Source organism: Marmota monax, unplaced genomic scaffold, assembly GCF_021218885.2.
Source record: "Marmota monax isolate L192 unplaced genomic scaffold, Marmota_monax_Labrador192_F-V1.1 WCK01_AAM20220418_F8-fsc00191, whole genome shotgun sequence".
NCBI lineage: Eukaryota > Metazoa > Chordata > Mammalia > Rodentia > Sciuridae > Marmota > Marmota monax.
Genome location: NW_026693537.1, coordinates 1,732,595 through 1,753,067, shown reverse-complemented (window position 1 = coordinate 1,753,067; position 20,473 = coordinate 1,732,595). Strand labels below are relative to the sequence as shown.

General features: G+C 35.3%; 1 protein-coding gene across 6 annotated transcripts in view; it reads right to left on the bottom strand.

The window, feature by feature from the left end:
* Nucleotides 1-20,473, bottom strand: part of Pkhd1 (PKHD1 ciliary IPT domain containing fibrocystin/polyductin) — a 420,823-nt gene that overhangs the window by 218,548 nt on the left and 181,802 nt on the right. For all 6 annotated transcript variants that reach the window (XM_046458594.2, XM_046458595.2, XM_046458599.2 and 3 more), the window contains 3 exons: nucleotides 15,320-15,454; nucleotides 8,302-8,437; nucleotides 5,901-6,147 (listed from right to left, as the gene is read on the bottom strand). In XM_046458594.2, the coding sequence (XP_046314550.1) occupies nucleotides 5,901-6,147; nucleotides 8,302-8,437; nucleotides 15,320-15,454 (518 nt within the window). The remainder of the gene's footprint in view (nucleotides 1-5,900; nucleotides 6,148-8,301; nucleotides 8,438-15,319; nucleotides 15,455-20,473) is intronic.

Sequence of the window (20,473 nt, the reverse complement as noted above, 5' to 3'; positions counted from 1 at the left end):
AGTTGCATAGGTAAAAACTGAACGCAAGCACGACAGGAGAGGATATTAAGCAAGATCTAAGAATCAAGGTGATCAACAAGAACATTAACCTTTTCTTTTCTAGAAGAAGGAAGGAAGAAACAGAAGGTACTCGGGTGCAAAGAATCAAAGCCTATGTACTGCATGATTCCAGATTTTATGACCACCTGGGAGATTTTGCTCCATTGGCATAATGTCATGTGATTATTGGAAATGATTCACTTGTTTGCAAGAATTGGATTAAGTTACATTTGAGCAAATTTAATTTCCTTGCCAGGCATTTGTTTCTCAGAAACATAAAAATCTATAGTGTTTTAATCAAGTAGTAGTTTGCTGATATGTTCCTCTGTATATAACAAATGTAAAACAGAGATTTTTTTAAAGGCCACTTTTATTGAGCACCTATTATCTGCCAGACAATGACCTTATGAGATAAATGCTATTATGCCCATTTTACTGATGTGAGATTAGAAGCAAAAACAAATGCAGGCACTTTTTTTATTTTTGCTCCAAAAGACTCAGGGATTAAAATGCTATTCTCAGTCTTTATTTCTAAAATTCCTAGAAGCATCTAACACTTAATGCTTTTTCCTAATGTCCTCTGAACTTTTGCTTTCCTAGGTTATCAGTTGAGCAGAAGATTTATTTTAGCCAACTCTTTCTCCAGGGGACCTTCAGCCCACTCCCTCTATTAGAAGTTTGCACACATTTGTAGTTATTTTCTTGCCCTGGTATTATCCATACAGGGAATTGGGATGGAGGAGAATGATAACTGAGCCCTCGCAGTGATCATCTAGAGGTCTAGAGACCTCTTTAGCTTTTTCAGTTTTCATAGACTTTTTCAGACCTTGGTTTTGTCTTCCAGTTACTGACTGGCTTGAGTGTGATGGAAATTAGATGTTTGCAAAATGTTTTAAGTTGTCCAACCAACCCTTTTGAGTTTTTGTAGGCTGTACAATAAACATGGTCAGGACATATACGTTTATTTGAAATTATTTTTCAAAACTAGAGAATAGAGATGTAATTTAAAATGATATGCATGTACAAATCACAGCTCCATTTCTTTCTATGTGTTTGTCTTTGGAAGCAAAGGTCAATGCCAGGGACACCTCATGAATATGCCCCTAAGAGAGAAATGAGCAATAATGACACCAAAGGAAGCCTCTGAGGAGTCTCCAATATTTTTATCAATATTAATTTATACAAAACTAATTTCAAACCACTGTTTGTTCAACATGGTATTGGCACCCTAAGACAAACAAATAAACACTCCTTCCCATGCACAAGAAAAAACATACAATTTGCTGATCTACGTAGGGACTAAAAGTATTGATCAGAGCAAACCTCAAGAGCTGACATACAGCCTGGAGACCAAAATCTACCCAGGATGCTCAGGGAAGCTTACCAGAGGAAACAAGCTCCATGCTGAGTTCACAGAGGCTGAACCTCATGAACTGAAAGGGGCAAAGAAGTTGAAAGCAGCTGGAGGACAGATTGAAGGGAAGGTAGACAGTCTTGAGAGATGATGCTGGAACCATAGCAGGGAGCAGGTAATGAAAAGCCCAGGAGACATTGAAAATGGTGGACCTTCCTCTGGAGGTACTGGAGTTTCAAGCAAGACCAGACCTTTATTTTCAAAGTTCAAGCATTGGAACACAGCAAAGTGGTATGCTCAGAAGCTATCATGGTTATACAGGTTAGAAGCCTGGACTAGTGGGCCAAGTTGTAAAGGAGAGAAGCAGAAATACTCAGGAAGGATGTTTTTCTTTTGTTTTGTTTGATTTGTGGTTTTTTTTTTTCTTTTTTGAAAATAAAATGGACCTATTAGATGATTAATGTAATGAGTTAGGTAAGAAGGTGAGTTGGTTTTGGGTGACTCCATGTTTCTGGTTTAGATAAACATTTGCCTCAGCGGGATTCTAAACACCCAAGGAGGGATGACAGGTCTAAGGCTAAGATCATAAATTCTCTGTTGGCAAGATGAGTTTGAAATGACTATTAAGTCTACTAGTGGAAATACTCAAGGTATTGCTGTTCAGTGGAAATTCAAGAAACCCACAAAAGCAATAATGAACAAGTCAGAGGTAGTAACCACACTCTGAAAGTAAAAAGAAGGAAAAAAATAAGAAAGTAAAAAGAAGCAGATAAATTACTTTTAGTAACATATTAACTTAATATATCCAAAATATCATCAGTGTAACCAACATGAGCAAATTGTTAAACTATTTTATATTGTTTTTGTTTCATACTAAGCCTCAAGAATTTGTGTTTAATTTCCCCTTATGGCACACATCAGTTCAGACTAGTCACATGTCAAGTGCTCAGCAGTCATACGTTTCTAGTGGCTATAATACTAGACGGTGCAGAATCTCAAGGCAGCAGAAAAATGGCTCCAGAGTGTACACTCATTGGACTGGAGGAAACAATTGGTAATCATCAGTGAATCTTAACTGACGTGAAAGTAACCAAGACTGCCTGGGATGGGTACATGGCTGAGAGAAAATGAAAGTTCACAGAACCCTAAAGTAAACCAGCACTTAAAGAACAGAGACTGGAATTTACAAAAGACATTTAGAAATAGCACATAAAAATCTATCAAGAATGTTATCCTCATTCTGTGCAAAATTATTTCTATGCAGAGCAAATCATTTATCTAAATTTTTGGACAGATTAATTCAAGAACTATGTAAAGCATGTCATCCTGGGGGCTCTGGAAAAAAATGTTCAATGACATCCTTTTGTGAAATAAGACCCCAACCCTTGCCTCTTTAGGAAGAATGAAGTTCACAGAGGGAGGTTGTTAGGAACAGAAGCTAGAGAAGGAACATGACTCAGAATATTGAAAACAGAAAGCATGTTCTTAGAACAGGTACAAGAGAGACCAACATACGCAGCAACCATGCAGATCAAGCATGTTGTCATTTTAACAAGACATAAACTTGATTTCCGCCTTGTACAGGGGAGCAGTTTATTCTTCACCCAAACATTAAATATATTATGACCGACTTCAAATATTTATATGCAACCAGCTGCTAGCATTGAACCTATAAAATGGAAAGTATCACAATGGTGGGCACTCATCAGATTAAAATGAGGCAGTGAGGGACAGGAACAGAAGGTCACTGAAGTCAAACAAAGAAGTTACAGTTATAGTAAAAACAGATCAGAGAGGGGACGGAAGAAATCACACTCCAAGCACTTGGGGGAAGGAGCACCTTGTTGATGCCGCTATATAAAGCCTCACTCTTGCCCTCTGGGGACCTCTTGCTGAGGGAGGGGGTGAACAGTTAAAAGTGAAGACAGCAGGGCGCTTGTGCCATATCAGATCTCCATCAACATGCAACCCCAAAAGATCATGACTGTGAGAGCTTTGTAAATCAACTCTTAGGGTGCTTGCCCCAAGGCAAATAGCACAACAAATTAATCCTTTCTCCATGAAATGCAGCAAAGTTTGTATCTACACTGAATCCAAATTGCTCATTAGCTCTGACATGTTCCTAATGAGGTTATAATGCTCTGGGACAAAGATCAAGCCCCGGAGCACAAATAGCTAAGGCTAGAATCATAGAAGGATAAAATTAGAAGGACCTTAGAGCCATGCGTGCTGCCCAAACTTGTCATACCAATCACCTGGGCACTCTGATTCAGGATGTCCAAAGTCCAGTCTGAGTTTCAGAATTTCTGAGGGGCGCCCTGGTAGTGGTGATGTCGGTGAGCCTTTGGAGTATACTTTGAGCAAGGCCTGTGAGTTCACCTAATCCAGCTGCCTTTTCCTAGAGGTCAGGACACAAGGGCCAAGAGACTGACAACTGGAGGTATGCTGAGACTTCCCTATGATTAAATTCAGATTGTTGTCCATAAACCTGTGGGTCAGTCTGAAGTTTTTAAATAGAAGCATAGTGAGTAAAGGGTGATCAGTCATCCTGGTTTTTGTGGTCCTAAAGAGTCTTCCAGGACTTGGAATTTTTCTATGTTAAAACAGGAAATTCCAAGAAAATCAGGATGAATTTTTCACTCCATGTGGAGTCTTTTGAATCAACTTAGATCATAGCATCAGGATTATCATCTTCTCAACTTCGTCTGTCTTTGAGTGGTGACAGCATGATCTGTCGCCAAGGCAAGGACCTAAGTCTCCTACCATGAAGATCTCAAAAAGCAGATTCTCAGACAAGGCTGAGGCTCTGCAGAACATTCTATCAGCATGTTGACAAGGGCTGCTTCAAGAGACAACCTAAGAATGTCCCAAAGCAATTACAAAAGAGATTGTCATGAATACATAGAAATAAATATCATACAAGCATAAAATATTCCTCTTAACTACAAAATCTATTTTATTTTCCTCATTAAAAAAGTATATTCAGGAAATTAATCACTAATGTTCATAAATCTCAAACATACATTAAAGTCATCTTTGGTAAGAGCTCTAAATGACACTTGCGATATAGCTCCCTTAGTAGAGTGTTTGCCTCAGATTCATAAGGACCTGGGATCAATCCCCAGCACTAAAAAAAAAAAAAAAAAAAAAAAAAAAAAAAAAAAAAAAAACTCTAATGAACAGTTCAAATTAGCCTATTTCTAAGAATAATAAGAAAAAGTAAGTCACACTGTACCCAATCATGAGTATGAATAAAAAAATATCCCTTCAAAGAACAAAAAGAGAGAAAGAGTTCTCATGAAAGTAGAGAGGAAATCATCGGATGAGAGGAAGGGAAGTAGGAGGAGAGAAGGTTAGAAAGTGGGGGAGGTATTAGGAAGTAATATTGATCAGATTATGTTATATGCATGTATAAATATACAACAACAAAACCCACCATTCTGTATAATTAATATGCACCAAAAAATAAAATTTTAAAAAAGAAAAAATATATATAATAATATGTAATAAATAATATATATAAAAGTAATATCCCCCTATTATTGTTATTTAACTCACTGGAAATGAGCCTATTAATGTTAGAATAATGAATATGGAAAGTAAAAGTGACTTTCTGATGCTTTCAGTGTATTATCGAGACTTCCAAAACAGAACGACAAGATACTGATTCCATATGCATTCAAAATGCAGAGTTAGTGCAATCCTGACGACAATTATTCTCGCTCTCTGGAGTTTACCTATTCAAATAAGATGCCAACGTGGTCTGACTGAATTACGTGACTTAATATTCATGGAGTTAGGACACTTAAAATAAAGGAAGGAAATAAGTGTGGCTAAATATATACAATGCATTTGAAATAGGTAAAAGAGAGAACCCTAGACACTCAGCAATCATTACCTGGAAATTAAAGAGGGCAGAAGCAATCCTATTATGCATTATAAACAGCCCAGCTGCTGACTTAATGGTACTTTGAGTAGTATAACCAAGGAGTCCTTGCTTCAATATTAATAGGAAAGGTATTGTACGAATCCAATAGTTCATGAAATTAACAAGGAAAATGAACTGGGAGCAACTTTGCAAGTAATAGGAGGCATCAGCCATTGCTTCCCTGGAGCACAGTGAGCACGTAAAGAGAGCTCGGAGAAAGTACATGTATATAAATGAGAATGGACATTATTGGAATTTTCTCAATAATATTTTTAATTTGAATATATTTCAAATTCTCTGTTGGTTGCAAATCTTTTAAAGAAGAAGCTGTTATCTTAAAATGTTCATAAGAGGTTATGGGTATGGGATCTGGCCCAAAGATATTGACAACTGCTATTTGAATCAGGCTGAAACTATCAGAAATATGTGAATGAAAATATCAAAATTATTCACACTTCACTTTTATTGAACTAAATTCTTTAAATAGTCAGAAAACAATTTCTTTATACAAGCCTCAATAACCCAAATGACCCACACATGTTCACTGGAAAGCTAAAATGTATAATTAATTCTACTTACAAACCAATGGACATACGATGAAAGAGAACATCTTCCCCACAGACACTGCCCCGGACAATCTGACTGAAGCTTGCACTGACCAAACAAGAAGCGGAAAGGGTTTCCATAGAGGCCAGAATGTGACTTCTATTTTTCCCAGAGAGAGAACCATCCAAGTCTTCCAAAATTGCTGCATGAGGAAATGGAAATGCTACTAAATTTGAAGAGTCTGTAAACTTCAACTGGTTGGTCTTCACAGTAAATCCACCTACAAATCAACAGCATGAGACAATTATCACAAATGACAACTCAATTCACCAGGCTCATCTTAATACTTTTAAGCTGCATATTTATACACTTTTATAATTCACTCCCTTATTCATTCAAGAAAAAAACACCACAAGTATTTATGACAGGTTATGTGTGCTTGAGATACTGAGGGACCAAAGAGCAGCATTGGCCCAGCTGTCAAACACCCTGTGCTCTATGGTAGTGGTTCACTACCAGGGGAGGTTTTGCTCCCCAGAGCACATTTGGCATCATTTGGAATTGGTTTTGGCCATTACAACTGGAGGGAGGATTGACAGTGCTGCTAGCAATTAGTAGGTAGAGCCCAGGAATGCTGCAAAACTTTCGACAATGTATAAGACTGTCCACATGACAAAAAACTATCTGGCCCTAAATACCAATAGTACCAAGGGTAAAAAACACTGGTATTGTGGGAAATAGAGACAGAGAACACTAATTTATCAAATACTAAATACTAAAGGTGCTATACTCCAGTCTTCCAATCTTTCAGCTTCTGTTCCTCTCTGGTGACTCTAACCCTATCAGCAAAACTTTTAACTGTGAGGTATATACTTTAAACATTCACCTTCAAAAGCAAGATTTTATTAGTCATTTGTATAAATAGTAACATACTTTCAATGTATTAGCTCTAGGGCTATACTTTTCAGTGCTTTCCCTAACATCATCACCAGGTGATTCTTTGGTACTGCCAGCCCAGTTGCCCTGGAAGAAGCAGTGATTGTTTCAAACACACATACCTGTCACTAAAAAAGAAAAACTGAGTATATACTTTATAGTACATATGGTGCTGTATTATTATATACATTAGAAAATATTGAAAAAAGGAAATAAAAAAGAATAAGACATAAACTGAGACTAATATTTCCATTCTGCATTAGCAATAGAATACATGCAGTAAATACAGCTATGTAGGAAAGACTCCACAATTCTACCTCTTGAAATCTGTGTAGTTCACCTAATAACACAACCACCCATAGCTCTACAATTCAGACATATTGGAGGATTTTAGTGATTCCCCAAACAGACTTATCTTTAGAATCTCTATTTTTTTGCATATGCTAATATGCAAATAACCTAGGCATTTCCCTCTGCCTACTTTCCCTTGCAAACATCTATTTACCTTTCAAAACCTTACTCAAAAGTCACTCCCATGAAGTCTTACATTCCCTCTCCCTGGACCCCTTTGCTGACTGTGTTGGTTCGCTGATATTGTACTCATCACTCTCTATACAATGATGGAAAAATGGTATTTGTTTCAGTGACTTATGAATGATATGAAACAGTAAAGCTATTAAAGAACTGTAGAATTGTGATTTGAAGTATTTGCCATAAGGCATGTTTTAATTTATACAATTTATTTTTAAAATTTTAAACCTAGATACCTCTCAAATAAGAACAATCTTTGATTCTGCCTATGTAGGGGGAAAAAAGTCAAGTGAAGACTTGCTGATTATTCATTTAATTAAAAAAAAACAAACAATTATCTAAATTGGTGATTTAAACCACAAGAGCATATTTACTTGAATTACTTTGCTTGGCTGTTTACAATGATCAGATAAACTAGATTGCTCTCTACCTCCTTCCACTCATGAGTCCTCCAAGGTATTTCTTACCACCTCTGAGATGTGGATAGCAAGTAAGCAAGAATGCTATGGCTCTATTTGTGCATATATCAAGCATTAAGCTGCTGAAAACATCAAGCACTTGAACTGGCTCCTTCAGAAGGGGTTGTATGCAAGCGAGTTTATGCCCATGTGTCCATTTATTCATGTTATAAATTAACTGTTCTCTAGGTACCAGGCTCTCCAGTATGTACTAGTAATAAAACATTGAGCAAGAGAGCCTTTATGAAGCTCAGCATTCAACTGAGACACAGCAACATACTAATAGAATCTGATGGGCATCATGACAAGCAGAAGATAGGGAACTACAGAAATGACACAGGAATACTGGGCCTCCTTTAGGAGTTCTTTTAAGAAGCCAGAGTAACAGTTTCTAGTGATGCAATCTTGGATCTGAAAGAAATATTGACCCACAAAGGATTTGCCACTATTTATCATGTTCACTTGAACATTGGCCATGTTTACCATTTCCCCTGTCTATTCAAACTTACCCTGTCCTTGGGAACAGCCTGAACAGGTTCTTATGGCCACACAGTTGATGAGATCAAAATTAACAAAGGTTGTGTTAGAAACCAGCAGTTCCCATCTTTTGGGAGTTTTAATCCCAGCTGACATACAAAGACTTTCCTGTGATTTTTTTTTTAAGAAAAGAAAGAAAAAGCAAAGAAAGTAATACAAATTATGAATTATAGTAATAATTAGTAAAATAAATAAATAAACATTAAAAAAGAATAAAAAACAAACTACAGACTTAGAGAAAATACTTGTTGATCACATATAAGACAAAGATCTTAGATCCAGAATATAAAAAGAATCTGCATAACTCAATAGCAATAAAACAGAAAATTTATCTTAAAAATAAAAAAATAAATAAAAGACATTTCCCTAAATAAAGTGGAAATATCAGCACATGAAAACAATGTTTAACATAATATTCATTAGGAAAATGCAAATTAAGATCAAAATAAGATACACTCACTATATACTTATTAGATTGAGTAAATAAAAAAGAGTGCTGATGATGAGGAACAACTAAAATGCATACATTGCTGGTGGAATGCAAAATGGGATAGCCACTGTGGAAAACAGTTTGGCAGTTCCTTATAAAGTTAAATACACTCTTCACATAAGATGTAACAATTTAACCCCAAGGTGTTTACCTTAGAGAAATGAAAACTTGCATTCACACAAAACCCTGACATAAATGGTTATGATTCCACTTGTAACCACCAAATCTGAAGAATAACTCAAATGCTTTTTTAGACATGGAGGGATAAACAAACCATATTACATCTATCACTGCCCAGTAACAATAAAGAATTTTTAAAAAAAAATACTTGAAACAAATCGCATGATTTCCCAAACACATTTGGGTATGAAAAAAAGTCAGTTCCCAAAAGTTAGGTGCCTTATGATTCTGAAAACAAAGTTTTGAGATGAAACTCAATTCACTGCTTCTGCCGGCAGTGCAGCTGCAGCTGAAAAGAGGCAACTCTTAATAGCAGGCCATACCATCCAGTGTGGAAGCTGACCCCTGCAGCTCACTGTCAATTTTTCTTCTTTCAGGGTCCTTGTCTTGTGAATTCAAAAATTCAAGTATACAGACAAGGATGACTGAGTGTAATAGCACGATTTATTTATGAGCAGAAGAGGAACACAACTAGTGCATTGCAATAAAAGACCTGTTATCAAGTTTTTTCCTCTCTGAGAGTGCAAGTCTAGGGGTTTATATAGTACTTGGATCACTGCTATAGATTCAAACTTAAGCTAATTAGGGTTTGACAGAAGTAAAATGCTATTGGTCCAACTGTATTCAAATTACGGTTTGGAACCCAACCACCGCTATTGGTCAACTGTCCAAACCAGACTTCCTTTCAGGTCTGCCTACTTCCATTTTCTCCAGGGAGTAGGAAATTGAGGTCGTGAGATGGTCTGTGCTTGCAGGTTTTGGGTTACATCGCTGCATGGAGCAGGTTTCTGTAGCAGGTGTCCATACAGTGCCCAGGCTTGATCGCTGAAGGGTGACCATCATTGAGCTTTGGCTCCCAGCATTTCAGGATCACCTCAGGTCATGGTTGCACCTGCGCTCCAACCTACATGAGCTGCTTATTCCAGTGCTCCTCCCTTCTTCTGCTGCTTCTGGACAGGGACCAGAGGTTTGACAGCTGGAGAGCCATGTCAATTCCACTTATATAGTTTTTGAAAAGGCAGTTGTTCACAGGAAGTAGATTAGTAATTGCCAGGAGTCAGAAGTGAGAAGAGGATGTGGCTCCAAAGATGGTGCTCCACAGAGTTCAGATTGATGTAACTGACTTGCTGCATCTTGACTGTGGTGGTCATGGTTACATATATTTGTATGTGTTTAAAATTCTGAGAATTATTCATCAAAAATGTCAGGTTTGTCATAGTCAATATAGAAAAACAAACTATCACAAAATGTTGGATTCAGTATATGCTCAAGTACCCTTAAAGAAAAGGCATGAATTTCAAATACAAATTCTAGATTTGTTTTGCAGGTCTATCATTGTTTAAATAAAAAACTTAAAATGAAAAAAAAAAATAATGTTTATGTTTGAAGTGAAAGAAAAGCTGCTTCTAAGCTTTCCCATAAAAGCACTTCAACAAACCCCATTCAGTCAATTTCTTAGGGACTTGCTCACTGTTCCATTGTTAAAAATAGTTACATTTTGAGAATCAGTAGAATTTTTATAAAAGCTTTCAACATGAAAAACAGTGACAAAAATAAACATCAGTGGGACAAAAAAAGAAAGAAAAAACACCAAATGGAGACAAATACACTGTAGAGATCAGAGGAAAATTTAAACAGCATCATTAATAACTTGAGAAATAAGTATAGCCATGAAACAAACAAAAGAACCCTTAAGAGAATTCTTTTAAAAAAATAAAAATAGGAGAGCAGAAATAAAAAACTGAATAGAAAAATTAAGGCAATATCTTAAAAAGCAAGACAAAGAGACAAAGAGATGAAAAATAAGAAAAATATTAGGAAAGCAATCTATATAGTCAAGTATCCAAATAATAATATTTTAAGTAAAAAAGAAGAAAATATAAGGGAGACAACTATCAAAGAAATAATTGAATAGAACTTCCTAAAAAGGGAGGGTAAAATTTTCCAGTCCTTAAAGGCCCACACAATACCTAACACAGTAGCTAGAACAAAGAGCCACACCAAAAACATGGTATTGACGTAAAACACTGGGACAAGGATAAAGCTCCAAAAGCTACCAAGAAGAAAAAACATAAGTAATTACATATAAAATATCCAGAATCTGAGTATCTTAAACCATCATCCTCGAGACTAGAAGCTGGAATTAATAGTGCTTACCCTCAAAAATTTAGGACAAAGTTAACTCTTATCTGGAATTTTATAGCCAACAAAGTACCTATAAGGGGTTTTTTATAAGTAGCTCAAAATTTTCACCTTTTAAACTTCCCTTTCCTCTGGAAAGTTACTACAGGCTATGCTCTAACAAAATGAGGAAATAAACTAGAAAGAAGGAGGGAAGAGGTGGGAATGAGGACCAAGAATTCCAACACTATAGAAACATGAAGGAAATCTCCAAGGCATGGAAAGGAGAGATTCCAAGGTACACGAGGAGACCCTTCTCAGGTTCTGCTGGTGTGAGCACTAACCATCTGCATGGCTGCCTGGCACCATCCACTAAAGATGAAGGGGTACTCTACAATCAACAATTTTACAACTTCACTTATTTTCCACAGAAATGTATGAATATGAACATCAAAAGACATGTAGAAGGATATTGATAGAAGATAGCAAAAATTAAAAAAAAAATCTAATAGTCATCAATAGTAACATACCTTTAAAAACAGAAAGATATGTAATGATTGGAATAGTCATAAAAAAGAATAGTATGTAATGGTTGGAATAATAAATTATTAAAAAACAATAAAGACATAGTTGAATCTCACAGACATAGTATTGTGCCAAAGAAGCCAGGTAAAGTAGAGTTACATGTTCTATGATTCCTTTGATATAAAATTTAAAAGAAAGAAAAGTTAATCTGTATCAATGTGAGTCTGTATAACACTTCCCCTCTGACTGTAGAGTTATGGGTAGGATTTGGAATAGGGGGACAGGAGGGCTTCAGAGGAACCCATAATGTGCTATTTCTTCATCTGGGTGATATTTACATGGTTGGTTTGCTTTACAAAACTCCACTGATTTTTTTCCCCTTGTGGTTTATGCACTTTTCTTCATAAATATTATATTTTCACAAAACATTTATTTTAAAAAGTAGGACAAATACTAAGGGAAAGTAACACAGAGCATGAAAGGCTAAAGAAAGAAGCTGAGCAGTTGAAGGTCCTTGAAATGCACAGGTAACGTTCATGCGTGCTAATGTAATTTAGACTTCATTAAGACAAGCAAGCATGTTAAAAATTTAAGGCCAAGAGCAAAGACAATCAAAACAGAACAAATAATTTTCAAATGAGAAACTATTAAAGAGATACAATGCAAGACAAATCAAGTTAGAAAAGTTGGAAAGAGAAAGAAAACGGATTGCAAAACTGGAAGCACAGAATAAGATAGTAGGAAAAAAAATGCAAATATATGAGAGACATCAGCATGAAGATGGTAATTGAAACCACAAGAGAAAATGAGATTTCTCCCAGGGAGAGCAAGTATGATGAGAAGAGAGGGGGCCCTACACCAGACTTTAGGGAAAGAACAAGATGAAAGGTCTAAATTGAGGAAGACAGATCCACAAGTGAAAATGGAAACTAAATGCCAGGGAAGAAGGAGAAAGAATAAAGCATCCCCATCAGCCCCTGCCTGATGCCTGATAAGATATTTTTAAAAGTACCATCTTCTGCTCAGATTAATTATAATAGCAACAGAAAGACAATCACCCCAAAGATAGTTCAAAAGGTGGGTGACCATAGATTAAATCCAAATCAGGGTATTTCTGAGTCTGAAAGGGAATGCTAATTAGATTGAATGTCAGGAGAGAGGGTATCAACACACTGCTCAACCAGACTGAGATGTGTAGCAATGCCATAGCGCATCTTTTCATGTCAATTAAAATATTCTATCTACTATAGATTGGGTGTGAGAGTACCAAATAAACCCTTTCTAATGATAAAAAAAAAAGTTCTTCTAGAAATTGATATCTATTTGAGGACATGAATCCCTGATAATAGAATGCTATAAATTAAATGTGGATGAGAGACCTACACATGGAAGGGGTCAAATCCACTGAAAATCTTAATTCCTAAAGGAATGTTGGGCATGAGAGAAATCTCAGGAATGAGAGATAGAGGCTGAAGTCATAGTTCTACAACCTCAGGTCAGGTACTTCTGCCTGCTCCACCCACTTCAAACAACTGAAGTGATAAAGAGATTAGCAAAATAAATTTCAGAAATGTGTTAATTAATGATTAATGGATATTTTTCTTATTTGTTTTAATCCTAGAATTTCTCAGAACCTGTAATTTTTTTCTTTCTTTTTTTTTAAATGAATTTTACTGTGTGTCTTTAAGGTTTATAATATGATGTTATGGGATATATACAGATTGTAAAATGTTTATTATAGTGAAGCAAATACCATGTTATCTCATATATTTACTATTTTTTACAAGATCAACTAACATTGATTTATTTTTTAAAAATTGCCAACGCAATTTTATTAACTAGAGTCCTCATATTGTACATTAGGTTTTATTTAAGGTTTTGGAAAACAGACAATATGGAAAGTAGCATAGTGTAGACATAATTAATCTTCTTTCCCAGACATATTCTTGGGGCTAGGCACTCCTAGAGAATGCTTCAGAGAATATTGGTGTAGGCACCAATGCATGTTCATGGCAAAGCCATTTACCATATATAATTAAGATTATTGGATCAGAAGTTGGGAAGATATCAAAGTATCCCTGGATCTGAAATACTAGGCATAGACCTTGAGCTGTATTTCGATTCCCCAAAGTTTCCATTTCTTTACTGCAAATTGAGAAATTCTACTCAGATAATCTTTTAGGTAACAATGAACAATGAAATCACATGGCTTTAAGATTTGGATGACTAACCAGTATCTAGATTTCTCTAGAACAAAAGAGTTTAACATTTTGTATCAGAAGACTCTTGTCCTGTACTTATTAAAAGAGTTTTTTTTTTTAAACCCTCAGCTGCACTGCTTTCCTAGTGAGTTATACCCCAGGCATGTGATTATTTGTCATTATCTCATGATAAGCACCCTTTTATCATAATTTATATCTTAATTTATGTCACTCTCCCTTTAATTATGATGTCTATTTAACATCAATTAAGATATTCAGCATTAATTTACCAGGACAGTTATCCAATTTGATGGGTGTTTTGTTTCTAGAATCTATTCTAAAGTTATTCTGGAAAGTTCAAGGGCCTTTGATCTACCAGTATCACAAAATGTAAATCTGAGTGCCATCCTTTCTTGGAAACTATAGTCTGAAAAGACTCATCCCTTGTGTTGGTGACCCTATAGTAGAAAAGGAAGAAATGCCAGGTTCCTGCTTTCAGAAAGGATGGTTTAAAATAAATTGAACTAAGGAAAATTTAAAATCAAAAAAAGAAAAATGTATCTCAGTAAGAAAATGGTGTTGTAAATCATAGTGTTTCTATCTAGAGCTATGTAATAATCTCCAGTGGAAGCATAAGTCAATAATTATCATTTAAATTTCAAATGGACAACATATTCAGCAACAAACTGAAGAGAAAGTTTTTCCCATGGTTCCCAGGAATGTTGGAGGCCTCTTCTGTCTATGATTTTTCGGACAATATGATTGCTAGTATGCAGATGGCTCTTTCTGAAGCAAAAATATAGGAGTTCCATAAAGGACTAAAGCCTAAGAGATTACTATAGTCTGAATTCTTTTAAGGAGAACTAGGACTGCTCCCTTGGGAAGTATACTTTGTCTCATCTGTATTCTGTTACTCTGACCATTCAGTGGAGGAGACATCTTCTACAGTCTAATTTTTATGTAGAACCCATACTTAAACAAGAGCTAGGGAATACATACAGAATCTTATTGTACTGTAACAAACTGTGTAAATTTATATTATCTGATTCAGTCTCTGGGCACCTTAAATGGAGTAAGGGTCTTATTAATAAAATGGTAAAACATGGAGCAGAGAGACAATATGAAACTATACTATATTATAATCCTTGTAAGGTTAGACAAATTTAAATTATTAGGTTCAATATAGAAATTAGTAGTAAGCCTGAATTATAATCAAATAAGAATTCTTCTAACTATTACTATATTACTATTTATAAGGACCCAACACTGAAACACTGAGTTTCAGTGTATATTTGAATCTTATTTTTAATACCATCACTGTTACAAATAAAAAGCTCTTCTAGTTTTTACCAGTTAAATATAAGATCCACTAAAGAATAGTATTAAAATTACACATCGTGGATCATCAGGAATCCCTGCACATATGATTCTGTTTTTATGGACAACCTATAAACAATCACACTAAGGACTTACCTTTTGGTTAAAATGACCAAGTAATAAACTGTCAGTAACCGAAGTATTTGCATCACTTTCCAAGATGTCAATTCCAAAGTCTCTGCATGAATAAACTTGGAAATTTTTCAGATGAAGATTGCTACTTCTAAAAATCTATAAGATAAGAGCATATGTCATGGCAAAGGTCTGAGGTGTGGTTTGTCTTACAGTATTCCTGAAACTTCTTTAATTATCAATTAATATAAATAAGCATTTTATGCCATTTTTAAGCAACTTTTATTCATGCATATACATACAGACATTGCCACAAGGTCAGCACTAACTAGTCCCCTTTGTTTATACCTGCTTTGTACTTTCCATTTCTCTTCAAAGAATTAATATGTTGAAAGGTCAGAGTGGATTCTTCACCTATTTAAAATAGTTTTACAGTGCATAAGAAGTACATAGTTAATGCAGAAAAACAGCACCCAGGAATTTCAGTGCTTAGCGTTTTTTTCAATACAGTATATATTAACTCGTATAGTCAGCAGATTGTAAATATAAAATAAATAACTTAGCATGGCTACAGATTAATTGTGTGTGGACTCAGCATATGATACATATGTACATTTATTTTTTTTTATTTTTAATTTTTTATTGTGGGTTGTTCAAAACATTACAAATTTCTTGACATATCATATTCCACACTTTGATTCAAGTGGGTTATGAACTCCCACCTTCACCCCATACACAGATTGCAGAATCACATCAGTTACACATCCATTGATTTACATATTGCCATACTAGTGTCTGTTGTGCTCCGCTGCCTTTCCCATCCTCCACCCTCCCCCCTCCCCACCTCTCCCCTCCCCTCCCCTCCTCTCTCTCTACCCCCTCCACTGTATAACCCTGAGGGTCTCCTTCCATTACCATGCAATTTCCCTTCTCTCTCCCTTTCCCTGCCACCTCTCATCCCTGTTAAATGTTAATCTTCTTCTCATGCTCTTCATCCCTACTCTGATCTTAGTTACTCTCCTTATATCAAAGAAGACATTTGGCATTTGTTTTTTAGGGATTGGCTAGCTTCACTTAGCATAATCTGCTCTAATGCCATCCATTTCCCTGTAAATTCTATGATTTTGTCATTTTTTAATGCAGAGTAATACTCCATTGTGTATAAATGCCACATTTTTTTTATCCATTCGTCTATTGAAGGGCATCTAGGTTGGTTCCACAGTCTTGCTATTGTGAACTGTGCTGCTATGAACATCGATGTAGCAGTGTCCCTGTAGCATGCTCTTTTTAGGTCTTTAGGGAATAGACCAAGAAGGGGAATAGCTGGGTCAAATGGTGGCTCCATTCCCAGCTTTCCAAGAAATCTCCATACTGCTTTCCAAATAGAAGATGGAAAAATATACCCTGTTCATGGATAGGCAGAATTAACATCATCAAAATGGCGATATTACCAAAAGTTCTCTATAGGTTTAATGCAATGCCAATCAAAATCCCAACGGCATTTCTTGTAGAAATAGAGAAAGCAATCATGAAATTCATATGGAAAAATAAAAGACCCAGAATAGCAAAAACAATGCTAAGCAGGAAGTGTGAATCAGGCGGGTATAGCGATACCAGACTTCAAACTATACTACAGAGCAATAGTAACAAAAACAGCATGGTACTGGTACCAAAACAGGCGGGTGGACCAATGGTACAGAATAGAGGACACAGAAACCAATCCACAAAACTACAACTATCTTATATTTGATAAAGGGGCTAAAAGCATGCAATGGAGGAAGGATAGCATCTTCAACAAATGGTGCTGGGAAAACTGGAAATCCATATGCAACAAAATGAAACTGAATCCCTTTCTCTCGCCATGCACAAAAGTGAATTCAAAATGGATCAAGGAGCTTGATATCAAATCAGAGACACGCCGTCTGATAGAAGAAAAAGTTGGCTACGATCTACAGTCGGTGGGGTCGGGCTCCAAATTCCTCAATAGGACACCCATAGCACAAAAGTTAATAACTAGAATCAACAAATGGGACTTACTCAAGCTAAAAAGTTTTTTCTCAGCAAAAGAAACAATAAGAGAGGTAAATAGGGAGCCTACACCCTGGGAACAAATCTTTACTCCTCACACTTCAGATAGAGCCCTAATATCCAGAGTATACAAAGAACTCAAAAAATTAGACAATAAGAGAACAAACAACCCAATCAACAAATGGGCCAAGGACCTGAACAGACACTTCTCAGAGGAGGACATACAGTCAATCAACAAGTACATGAAAAAATGCTCACCATCTCTAGCTGTCAGAGAAATGCAAATCAAAACCACCCTAAGATACCATCTCACTCCAGTAAGATTGGCAGCCATTATGAAGTCAAACAACAACAAGTGCTGGCGAGGATGTGGGGAAAAGGGTACACTTGTTCATTGCTGGTGGGACTGCAAATTGGTGCAGCCATATGTACATTTATGACAACTGGGCTGTATGTGCTCAAGTAGTAACAAAATTAGTTTGTTAATGTTGAAAGAATCCCACTGGTCTTATGTTAACTATATGATCTTAGGTAAGATATTTAACTTCTCATAGGCTTTGGTTCAACATCTTTAAAATCAGGGTGCAGGTCAGAACTATTATTAAAACTAAGACTCATCCCTTTATTCATTAACATAATCAATAAAACCAATTTGTTAATTATAATAATAAAATGTATTAATTATTCATTAAAGAGTATCATACCTTTACTGGAAGTTTCTTATTAATTAAGGCCAAGGTATCCTTAATTTGATTTATCATACTATCATTCTTCTACATGTCAATCAGTCTTTGTATTTGAAATTTTCATTATGCATAACATATATATTTTCTATAAGATGATAGTTCTTTGAAGGCATAGGTTTACTTGAAACAAGTAAGTATGGTATGAGCTGAAAACTGATAACAGCTATTACCTAATTACATACATCCACAAATATGCTCTTTTTGCAAAAACATTCATGTTCAAAACCAGCTAACACCTAGCATGAGCTAGGAAATGTGCTGATTTGAAAAGGAAACCAATATACAATAGCAAAATGCACCTATTTTTAGAGACAATTCAACTTTAACAGTGTGTTATCAATTTGCCCTCTTCTAGAAGAATTACTTTGCATTATGAAACTTGATGAAAAGAAAGTATTTTTTCAACTTTTATTGAACATAGAAGTGTCAAATCACTTGCTTGGAATTAACATTTTTGCTGTGAGACTTTAGCAAGTATTTTACCCCTTTGATAATTTTACATACAAAAGAAATAAAATAACCTCAAGGTTAAGATTATTAAAAGAGAAAAGTTTCAAAAATCTTAACAATATCATCAAATAGATACAGCCAGCCTCATGTTTACACACAATAGAAAATTTCTGTTCAACTTTATCCCTCATCAGAGAAATGAAACATAAAACCACAGTGAAATATCACTTCAAACCTTTCAAAATGACTATAACCAAGAAGGAGAAAGATAATGGTTGGTGAGGATGTGGAGAAAAGAGAGCCCTTACACTCTGATGGAGGGAATATAAATTAGTATACCACTATGGAAAACAATGTGAAGTTTCCTCAAAAAAAGTAAAAACAAGAACAATTACGTAACCCAGAAATCCTACCACTACATATATATCCAAAGGAAAAAAAGACCGATATGTTGAAGAGACACCTGCATCCACCTGCAGCACCATTCACAATAGCCAAGATGTGGAAACAACCTAAGTGTCCATCACTTAATGAATGGAAAAAAGAAAATGTGATACTACTCAGATTTAAAAAAGAAGGAAATCCTGTCATTATTGTGATAACATGGATAAATCCAAAGGATTTAATGCCAAGTGAAAAAAAAAACAGGCAAAGAAAGGCAAATGCCACATATTCCCATTCACATATGAAATCTGAAAAAGTCAAACACAGAATAGAATGGGGTTTGGAGGAGGGGAACAAAGAATGGGAATATGTTGTCAATAGATACAAATTTTCAGTTAGGTGGGAGGAATAAATTCAAGAGAAAGATTGTACAACATGGTGACTATAGTTAATAGCAATGTGTTATATATTAGAAATCACTAAGAGAGCAGATCTAAAGTGTACTCATCACTAAAAGTAAGTATGTGAGTTAATGCACAATTTAGCTCAATTTAGACATTCTTTATACATGTTTCAAAACATGATAATGTACATGATAAATATGTACATTTTTTGTCAATTAAAATCAATTAGCAAAAATAAAATAAAATAAATCCAATGAGAAAAAATAGGAATTTTACTAATGAAATACTCTGTTCTAGTATCTATATACATAACACTTGGGTCTAAATGATCAGAAATAATGGGAGTTTATGAAACTTATATACAAATGTAGTTTTCATGATGTAAAGGGTACTTTTTGGTATAATTTTGAGAGACATAATTATCAACATCAGTGTATTACTTTCCAATCCTGTTTAGTGAAACTCACAATAATAATAGCTAGTTCATGAGCATTCAGGAAGATCTTGTGGGCATTTCATATTCAGGGACTTACTGTTATCATCATTGTCATCATCATCATCATCATCATTTTTTGATGCATAAAATTGTACATATTTATGGGGTCATGTGAATTTTCAATACATGTATAGAGTATATAAGGTTCAAGTCAGGATAAGCTTATCTGTCTTCTTAGATACTTATCATCATTCATGTGTGTGTACAGAAAACATTCAATACCTTTCTAATTTTTTTGAAATATACAGTACATTAGGATTATTATTCTACTGTGCTATTTCACCAGAACTATTTCTCCTATGGAATTGTAACTTAGTACTTAGGGATTTATTTAACACTTAAAACAAATATTCTTTAGCTACCATTACTGTCTCCATCTTACCAATGAAGCAGAAGTTAGGGAGGATTTTTCTCAAAGTCATTAAAAGAAAATGGGAACATTTGAGAGTTTGCATAACCAGATACATAGGATATTACCCTTTTGTAAACAGCTTTATTAAAATATAATTCATATTCTATACAATTCACCTAACTTACTTTACAATTCAGTGGTACTACTATATTCACAGATATGGGCAAACATCACCACAGTCAACTCTAGAACCTTGTTTTCAGTTCAAGAAGAAAGGTCATGCATGTCCTTTTAGCTATCATTCCTCATTCCATTTCC